General features: G+C 42.4%; 1 protein-coding gene across 13 annotated transcripts in view; it reads right to left on the bottom strand.

The window, feature by feature from the left end:
• Positions 1 to 10,845, bottom strand: part of neo1a (neogenin 1a) — a 254,047-nt gene that overhangs the window by 159,372 nt on the left and 83,830 nt on the right. For 12 of the 13 annotated variants that reach the window (XM_050068070.1, XM_050068757.1, XM_050068925.1 and 9 more), the window contains exon 2: positions 7,843 to 8,160. In XM_050068070.1, coding sequence (XP_049924027.1) covers positions 7,843 to 8,160 — 318 coding nt within the window. The remainder of the gene's footprint in view (positions 1 to 7,842; positions 8,161 to 10,845) is intronic. The other variant, XM_050068126.1, reaches the window with a different exon arrangement.

The following is a 10,845-nucleotide window of genomic DNA, read 5'->3' as shown; positions in this document are numbered from 1 at the left end:
CTTTCCCCATTTCAAGCTGCATTGCCCTTGGGGGCCCGACCCCCCCCCCCCCACACACACACACACACACAAATATTAAAAAAAAAAAAAAAACAGATTAAAATACATCAAAAAAGGGATTAAAGATTCTGCCGACACCCCTAAATCCTTCAAAGGCCGTCCGACTCTATCAAAGGATGAGCATGCTTAAATATGAGGCGACACACATGACACATGAAGGGTGTTGGTGTTCAGTTTATAATTTCGACTTCTGCGAGGAGGGAGAAATTAGATTTCAGTGAAACCTGATATCAAAGCGAAGTAATAAGTGGCTTTGGTTATCTCTGTATACCACAGTCGCCAATAGGTGAGAGTGGAAGAGACAGAAAAACATTTGAAAAAACCCGAGCGGAGCAGATAGGGCAGAAACAGAGAAAAACTAAAACAAAACGCTGATACATTTGAATAGAGAACAGTCTCATCTACATACTGAGAGGTCAGAAAGGAAAACAAAGAGACTGCAAGATAGTGGGAGAGACGGAGAGAAAGGGTGAAATTAATTCTCCATTTTCTCATTTGGGGGTTTCCCTGTTAAGTGGGGGTGAGGTGGGCCTCACCTCGAGCGATTCCTAAGGAGGAGGAGTTCAAAGCGTGCCTGTGGGAGGAGGGATGGCTGTGTGGGAGAACAGCAGACAGTTAAGATGGGATTTCTCATTACTCGCGTCTCGCTCCGTGTCCCGGCCATCACTGCTGTATACCGCTATCTCGCTCTCTGCCCTATAATTTTTCTCCCCCCCTCCTTTTCTCTTGAAGAGACTCAAACTGAATACATAAGATTGGGCCCCACTAGGCCACGCTCCCCCTCTCTTTCTACTGAGTCTGCTGGTGTTTCCACAGTATCTGACTGTGCACACACAGGATAAAACACACACAGGCTGACGGGATGACAAAGCAAGAGCAAAGAGGAAACACAAGGCAGGGAGAGACTTCAAAGACGGCCCATATGGAGAATAATAGATGTCCTAACAAGCAGAATGCCTTACTTTAATAATGGTTTACAATATATAGTGCGTGTGTGTGTGTGTGTGTGTGTGTGTGTGTGTGTGTGTGTGTGTGTGTGTGTGTGTGTGAGTGATCACAGAGCACACTAATGAAATATTCATCTCATACCGCATAATAATGGAAAGACAGTTAGTTATTAAAAAAACCCCGCTATATTAAGAAATGTGACATTTTGGAGTAAAACTGCACTGAGGATTTTGTTTTCATAATTAATTGTTCTATCACTGATATTTTATCAACATATTCTCCAACTAATCAATTACATACATCAATGAGTTACAATCATAGTGGAGTCTAGGGCTTTTTATAATCATCGATTGCTGCGTCTCAAATCACATACTTTCGACAGGGTAGTGTTGTCTCAAACCAAATACGGCCATTGTGCACTTACCGGAAATAACGACCGTAAATTAGCTTGTTAGCAAACTAGCATTAGCTTCCACGTTATCATTCACGATACCAAATCATTACAGACTGCTAAATTAACCCAATAAACACACTGCTGGCTTATATCCAACAACAGTATAGTGGTGCTTAGTGCAAAAAACACGTGTATTTGTACAACGCAGCGACGTTCACGGTTGCACAGTCCTCCGCCACCATTTCCATTTTGAAAAGTGGCCCCTCCCCTTCCGCTACGTAGCCAAGATGGCGACCATTGAGGGCGCGAAGTGTCCATAGTTCCACACTCAACTTCTTGACCGTTTTGAGTGCACCATCCGGGTACTCATAGTGCACTGCATTTTTCCATACTCCTCAGTGTGAACGCACTTATGCACTCAAAATATTAAGTGTAAGGACAGAAGTACGCGATTTGAGACACAGCATAAGTATCTGCTGATCATTTTCTCGATTAATCCATTAAACATTTGGTCGTCGAAACATCAAAAAACAGTAAAAATAGGGCTGCAAAATTAATAAAAGCATTATCAAAATCCCCATAGAGCCAAGTGCAGTATCCAAATTGCAGATGCTGCCATTCTTTTAAAGGTAAAGGTGAATGAAAATGTATTCCAGATGTAAGGGAACATGCTTGTTTGGTACAGACCCCAGGAAAAAAAATCACATCATTATCATTTTTATAATTTTTCAGTGAGCATTAAATGCAAAAATTACCATTCCCACCAAAACTATGACTCATATCACAATTGCAACTTCGAAAGTCTTGTTTAATTTAACTAACAGGCCAAATCCAAAGATATTAATAGTGTAAAGTCACAAAACGCAGCAAAAAAGAAGCACACCTGACAACCTGGAAGCATCAAATATTTAACATTTTTGCCAAAACAATTCATCAGTTATCAAACTATAGTAGTAGTTGCCTTTAATCAATTAATAGGTAAAGCTCAGGCCAGCTGTGGCTCAGGAGGTAGAGCGGCCATCTACCAAGTTGAAGGTCAGTGGTTCAATCGCTGGCCCTTGAGGTCTACATGTCCTTGGCTCTGAACATCAGTGTGCGAGTACATGTGATCTGATGAGCACGTGGCACCTTGTCTGGTAGCCTCGGCCACCAGTGTGTGAACGGTGCTTGTGTTGTAAAGCGTTCTGAGAGGTGCCTAAGACTAGAGAAGTACTCCTTTTATGCATCTATTATGATCATAAAATTACTTATTTTGTTTGTCCAACAGGAAAAAAACACTCCAGATATTGAGTCTGCAGTGAGAGAAAGCTGACAAAAGATCAACTTACTGAAAAAAATCCAACACTTCTCCAAAGTGTTCATTCAAACAACAGCCATTATGTCACATCCATTAGACAATGGTTATGATTACAGTGACATGCAAAGAATAATCAGTATATTGTCCAGCTCTTTAGGAAGTATTACCAAAGCCATCCATGAGCAAGTGCTGCAAATTAGCACTTTGAGTGGCTTATTTTATTCAGTGTTTCAGTAAAAAAGAGAGATAAAGATGTTTATATCAAGTGATTTCTTTAAGATGGTTTAAATGTGACGTAGTTATGTGGGACATTTCTTACATATTCATCTTCGGCCTTGTCCACAGGTACACAGGTATACTTGAGAATGCAGCTTCTTCTTTGTGCATGGCCCTCTGTCCACACAAACTGCATTTTAGATCACTGAAAACAAATCTTTTTCCATTTTCAGTGTGGACATATAGACAGGGAGAAGTTTGGTTTTGGCTTGTAACGTCAGAGTGTGCACCATTATCTCCTCTGTGAGGCGTCGCAAATAAGGTGACATTTTGTGCAATGGCAGATGTGATCAAAATAGTGTTGGCTCTAACTTTGCTAACAGGATTTGCTACAGGTTAACACATATATGTACAGTTACTCTTCCACTATATAGAGGAATAGAGGCATCAGAATAACAACACAGAGGTCACTGCTCCAGGTAGCCTTCTAGTAATAGCTGTTTTTCAGCCTTCTGATTGGTCAACACTTCTCCCTCTTCTTCGTCTTTGAATGGCCTTAGGGTTACAGTTACATCACTGCCTGTTAGTCTGGCATGCTCTTAACATCGCTTGTGTTTAAGCAGTATTTGGAAGGGGATCTTTTTTATAACAGTGCTTTTACAGACAGGAATTCTTTTGAGAACAAAGGAAGGAAAACCTGAGTTAGTGTGGACGAGGCTTTACTGTGAATACACCTACTAAGAGCTGCAGCATAATCACATGACATCAGACATCATGTTTACATGTGTCCTGTCCTACTTAAACCGATTTCAAACACATGATGCGACTGTAACATCACCAAAAGAAACTTGCAGACAGCAGGAGCCTGGTGAGGCACAAAGGTGAAGCTGAGAGGCGCTGATGGTGATGGTGGCGATGTGTGGAAGTGGAGGTGTTTCCTTCAGAAGAATGAGCCGCACGTCTCCCAGCAATCAATCTCAGATATTACCCCGGTATTTGTCAGATATGCTCCCTGCCACGCCAGCCATCCATGACTCATTCCGTCATTACATCGGAGAGGTCACGCCCACTCCGCCCCCGTCTGCGCCATCGTTCCCGGGTCTGATGGCGGCCTAATGGCCTGCTCTCTCTACACTGCAATTAACCTTTTTATTGGCCACCTGCCAGCCAGCTGGAGATACATCAGCGGCCGTACGTGTGTGTGTATATGTGTGTAAGTAGAACCATAAATGCAATGGCTTAATGTGCTCGGCACTTGTGTGTGTGTGTGTGTGTGTGTGTGTATGTGTGTGTGTATGAATGTGCACAATGGTTGGAGCTTTTGTGTCGATGAATTTCCATGTGAAAAGTGTGTGTGTTGCTGTGTGTGTGTGTGTGTGTGTGTGTGTGTGTGTGTGTGTGTGTGCGTGCTGGTGATTGCTGACAGATTTCACCTGCTCCACTCTTCAAGTAAAAATTGATTGAATCTAACATCCCATCATGGTTGACCCAGGCAGATCCCACAGGCTGTGAGGTTGTCTGATAGCACAACTCATCTCAGCACAGGAACTAAACAAATCCCCTCTGCATCATACGTCCACGTGGCTTCAGTGACAGGTATTGATGAAGCGCTGGGATGGATCGTCTAATGTCCAGCTTATGTTAAAAAAAGCACACTGGTATTTACTCATTTCACACATCAGCTGGGTGACAAGGAGAAAATCAAATATCACAAGATTTTTGACCAAACACCTATCGTAGGGTTGACTATCGGTACTTTGTCAAAATATGTACACAATGAGATGTGGGGGTAAACTCAACTCAACTCAACTCAAACTTTATTTATAAAGCACATTTAAACAACCAAGGTTGACCAAAGTGCTGAACAGGTCAANACAGAGAGTGGGCGATGGCACGACTGGAGAGTTATCGCACGGGTTTACACGGGTTTCGCACGGGGGTAAAGATAAATAATAGTCTGGTACGTTCAGAAAATGACATCACTTCACTGTAATGCAGCCTTTAAAACTATGGGAAGACAACTTGTGATATCATAATATCCAAAATCATACCTACTTTCATATCTAGTTATTAATATCCTGCCCAGCCCTACACTTACACTACTGTTTATAATAAGTGTTCTATTTTCTTAGGCGTGCCAGACAGTCTCTTTTTGTTTCAAGTCAGGAGAATTGCCATGGTGACCGCCGGGTCAGGCGGTCTAAGAAGCAGCTCTGACAGCCACACAAACAAAGCCAGACACTAATTATCTACTATCACATCAACATTAAGATAATTTGTGTCAAGGCTGAAAATGATTAAGCATGTGTGAATACAAAGTGCATTGTTTGTACATTACACTAAGCACATGCTGCCCTCTCTGCTGCTGCTGGATCAGCGATACGAGAGGCAGCTGTAGTGGGGAAACACGGAAATATATCATGTCCAAAATCCAATTCTGGGGTCTTACGAATGTTAAAATCTCTACAATAAATTCTAAAGGCCAAGACACACAAACAAACCAACATCAAAGGACTTGTGGTGATAAAAGAAGACTGTTGTGTTGCCTCACATCACCTCTGTCTCAGCCAAAAAATTGCCCTTGAACACTCTGCAAAGACCACAGCCAACGGCCAACTAGCACGTACGTTCTGCGCCAGTGTGAGAGGAAGTAACTCTCCATAGCAGCAGGCAGCAGTCGTCTGTACACGTCATTAAATAGGGAAACCAGAAGACTGACAGGACGGATTCAATAGGGGATGGAATCACCAGAGGATCCACGATACGATGTTATCGCGATATTGCGATATGCTGAGTATTGTGATAAAATATATTGTTATTTATTTCCTTTTTTCGACTGTAAATTATGTCACCAAAGGAAAACTTTGTCAACAGCAAAAGTTTTATCAATAAGATAAAAGTTTTCAGTCCGTTCATCTCACTTCAGCCATTTTTTTGGAAACAACAAAATGTATCCAGTGGACTGAAAAATCAATTGATTATATTATTCTGGTAGGCAACCTAAAGTTTGATTTGTATTAGTAGCATTAATAATTTAAATAATGGGGGGGGAAAAATCAATACTTAAAAATCAATCAATACGTGACGATACAATATCGCCACACAAAAATATCGTGATACTATGCTGCATCAATCTTTCCCCCTACTCCTAGGATTCAAGAGGCTAGTTTGCACACGCTGATGTTAAAGAACAAGTATTCTAGCAAGTCCTAGTTTCCTATTATTTTTGAGTCACTCTAACACACCATCATACCCAGCATCTCAGGAACCTTTAATTAAAGGCAGGTGTGCTGAAGTGAGTGTGGTGCATGGAGAACGCGACAGGGTTACAGTCTTTAACCGCCGTGTGTTTTTGGTTCCTCTTAGTTTTTATTGTTTGATGAAGTCTTTTAATACCCCATTGATTTGAACTTTGTTTTTGGAAAGGCCTGATAATTGGGGGGATGTTTGTTTGGGGATTTTGTTGGCATTCTTTTGAATACGACAGTCAAGACAATCAATTCATAGCGTCATCTTGAAACTCTCCACACAAAACCAATCTAAGCAGCTGGATCATCAAACAGTGAGTAAAACTAAACCAAACACAGTGAGTTCATCACATCTTCTGTTATGGTGTCTGTTTGAAAGCCGCAATACAAACCATTTCTGCTCAAGAGCTTAATGGCTAAATTCTGAAAGTCTTACCAATATTACAACTTTGTTTTGATGTCACAACATTTTAAATTTAGCTGTTTGTTTGCTTTCCTCACTTCCAGTTCTCCTCTCGTGCACTGAGCTAAAGTCCAAATCACAGTGTGTGACAGGCAACGCCAGGTCTGACCCCAATTCAACATGCTGAATCAGCCGAAAAACAACCAACCAGGGCCGACTAGTGCCAACGCTGTGGGACACACTGCAAAAACTTAGGCAACACAGACTCTCACTGACAACTGACAGCCGACTGTCAGCTTCATGTGTCAGGGCCCCGAGATCCTCGTTAGGTCTTTAAATGCTAGACTGCAATCTTAAAATGTATCATCTCTCCAAGTTGGACCACTGGTGTATAAGATATCACAGTTAAATACTTATTTGGTTATTCACTATATTTAAACAATGAGGCACTGTGACAATACTGTCTGCTGAGTTTTGTCGGAGAGATCACGTTGCACATGTGGTTAGACAACTGAACTCTTTGAGTGAAAAGGAAAAAATCTGCTCAATCTCCAGCGGTAATATACTGCCTCATTAAGTTGTAATTCAAAAGCCTGTGAGAAGAAACAGAATCACAGTCAGACAGTAATTTCACACAGGCACTCAGTATCCGAGAGGCTTATACTGTACTATCCCATTGTCAACAAGAGGCCTCTCTCGAGCGACTTAAAATCTGGCAGAGCACCGCTGAGCAGAAAGCACATAGTAGATGCATTCTGCGGCTCCTCCAGCTGCAAATTGAATTTCGGGGCACGACTTGACTCAAAACACCTAATAATCCCACGTCACTTGCTGTTCCCAAACTGAACAAGGTCACATTGTAGGACTAGTAATGAAAAAAAAACAGGCCCTTTTACGAGCATTTATCCAGTAGGGCATTGCATTCAGACTCCAGCAAGGTGAAGGACTTCATGGAGGAGAAAGTACAAAGGGCTGAGCAACTCAAGGACAAAAAAACAATCAACAAGGGAAAGCAACTAAAGAACCTCTTCACACCTACGGAGGTGAGTGTGTGCAGCGCGGCCGTGGAGAAGCAAACATTTCAAAGAAAGATTCTACTCATGCAATCTTTCGTATTACATAATGTACTTTGTGTAATGTTTATCAACAAATGACATCAATGGAAGAAGACGTTACAAAGTCGTGATGTGATGTTGAACTGTCAAGACAATTCATCACAAGCTACAGCTTTACCCATGGTGTTCAAGTTGTTTAGAATAAATCTGGCAGCTCTTACCTGCTACGGAGAGACGGGCCGTCTGGCTGGAAATGGATCCCAGGTTGTCGATAGTGGCGACGCACTGATAGACTCCCTCGTCGGGCTTATTGTGCTTGGAGTGGACCACGTGGGTGAAGAACAGCGAGCCATCGGGAAGTATGTTTCGTCTCTCGTCTGAAACCAGGCTCATGAAGGTGCCGTCTTTCTTCCACTCTATGCGTGCCGGCGTAGCTGCGTCGCTGTGGGCCGAGCAGTTGAGCAGTGCCGAGTTGCCCCGAATGGCCAGTGTGTCCTGGGGCTCCACTGTGAACCAGAAGGGGCTGAAGGGCTGCGCTGCTGAAGTTGGAGGGCAACAGGAGAGAACAGAGATGTTAGCTGGACGCTCTACACTGGGGCTGCGTGATATGTATCATTTCAGCATCAACACCGCAAAGTCACATCCAGGACCTGTGATGTCAAGTAAGGCGAATTAACTCAAACACTTCATGCTACAACCTTTTTCTGTCCTTAAATAAACAGAGGGGGAGCACTTGATTGAGAGTAAAAGGCTATTCCGCAAAGACACAATCTCCCTTACCCACCACCCTCGATGGTGGGACAGTAATAAGACACTGTTCTGAAGATCTAAGAGGTCAAGAGTTGGAGAAGGGGCATAAAAGTTCAGCAATATACTGGGGTGCAAGTCCATGTATGGCTTTAAAAACAAATAAAAGAACCTTAAAATCAATCCTGTATTTGACAGGTAGACAGAGCAGGGATGCTAGCACTGGTGTACTGCTGTTTCTTTTTCAGGCACCTGTGCGACAACCTTTTTTGCTCCTTGCTACAAAAGGAAAACTAGCAGGGTTCTCATTTTCCATGACTAATGTAAGCAGCCAAGCCTTTCAGACAGGTTAAGTGTGTATGTGACGTTGTTTGGTGGCATTTGTTATGGGAAGTGAGTCTCTCCGGTGTGTATCAAAAACGGGCCTGAAGATGCCGCAGACACAGTGAAATGCATGCTCTTCCACAGTGATAGTAGTCAGCAGGAAGTATCTGGATAAACTAAGGTTGCAGTATGGCGACACCAAAAAGGGCTGTGTTTTGTTTTTTCTGCTCAGAAGAAAAAAAGCATTTGTTTCGCCGCAGAGTTGCCGGACTGTAAAAGCTGCAAGTCAGGCAATGGTGACTGAATCAGCCTAAAGAAACCAGGGTCCTCCAACAGTTTGGAGCCACGAGGCTGAAAAGGTTACGTTAACGCTAACGTTAATCTGTGAGAGAAGTCCGTCGGATAAACAACCAAAGAACGCCCGTGTAGGAGTCGACCACAAGCTGAAAATGAGCAAGCAGCAGGAGGGGAGCACCGTAAGGATGCCCCCTTATTTTTGGGTAACCAACAAGCATTATTAATATGACATGTTAGATCACTGACTGTAGCCTGGATTGATAGAAGGCTAGTATATGACAACAATGGTGTCATGATGAGTCAGCTTGTGTATTAAACAACCTAATTTCCCCACTTTGAAAAGTCTCTAGGATAAAAAGTAATTTTTCAGCTTTCATTATTTTTCATTCTTTATTTACTATGCAGAAATATTCCCCTAGAAAATCTCACCAATAATACTAGAATGATTAATTATTTGTAATTACAGCTATCAACCAGTCACCTGCTGCATTTAGTCATATCACAATATATACTGCAGAAAATAAATCCCAAAGTTAATTTTTTTCTCCCAATACCCTGCAGCCCTACTCTACACTGTGTAATGTTTTAAAACAGAGCCACTTGGGCAGCCTGAGCAGCAACGAGCAATAAGTCAAATGCAATTCTTATTCAAGTTGAACAACTGGTCTGTTCCGTGGTCACCGCAGCTGATGGCAATGTTGATTTATTGATTTTATTTTAATACCAGCATGTGTCTAGTTTCCACAAGTGGTGAAAGTGTATATTTGATGCACGCTGCAGATGCTGTCATCTGAAAAGCTTCATCATGACGTGATGTGATGGATTACTAAACATAGCATTTCATATGTAACTACTGTAACAGATGAGTTTGTAGTTTTAACATTTTTTTTTTACATTTATTCCGTGGCAGAGGATTCAAGAGAGGCAGAGCTGTAAAATGCTCACTATCATTCTGAAACATGGAACTACCACTGAAGCTGCTCTTTGAGTTCAACCACATAACAAGTGACTGCAAAATCACATCTCAAAGGACGTCATCACCTTCAATGGAACATTTTAAACCCCACTCACACAAAATGTGCCGGTGGCTGAAATGAAAGGACACTAGAGGACCCCAAGTGCCCCAAACACTCAATGAAATGTTTCCAAAGCAAAACATCTTTTTGTACAATCCCATCTTTTCAGCCACTGTGCCTCGGTCTATCCCAGAGACTCCGAGAGGCTTTTCATTATGAAACCACAAGCCCCACTGGAATTGGACGAGAGGAACTGACAAATTTAACCCAGTCTAGCCTCCCTGGCAAGTTAATATCACGTCTTGCTTTATTATAAGTAGAGAGTGCAGCGAAGGAGTAAACACTTTGGAACGCGGTTGCGATTTCCTTCCTCCAGCATAAATGGGAACATCTCACTGACATGGATAGTGCCAAAGTCGGAGTAAGTGCAATTGCTTTGCATTTGTCCTCATCCATTATTCAAGCGCTCCCACCCTAAGAGTCACACAGTGGTATTGTTTAGATAAATAACACCAATTATCAGTTCTGCAGGGATGGAGGAAAGCTAGAAAAATAATTAAGAGGGTATGAAGGTATTTTAATAATGCAGCGAATGGAGTGAAATAAGTGGCTGAATGTTAAATGCAGTTTAAAATATGCCTGCTCTCTTCCAAGGAAATGGCACGTCTCCAGGGGAGAGCGAGACCAGAAAGAGAAGGAAAGGGAAGGAGACAGAGAAGAGAGATGCTATGTCAATGGTTCAGCTATTTAACTACTAGGAGGTAATTTCCCTACCTTGCGGCACCAAGTCCCCAGTGTGAGATCCAAAGAAAGAGGCAATGTAATGCGCGGTCCATTATG

This window comes from Epinephelus moara, chromosome 1 (assembly GCF_006386435.1).
Source record: "Epinephelus moara isolate mb chromosome 1, YSFRI_EMoa_1.0, whole genome shotgun sequence".
NCBI lineage: Eukaryota > Metazoa > Chordata > Actinopteri > Perciformes > Serranidae > Epinephelus > Epinephelus moara.
This window is presented reverse-complemented; position numbering and strand designations above follow the sequence as displayed.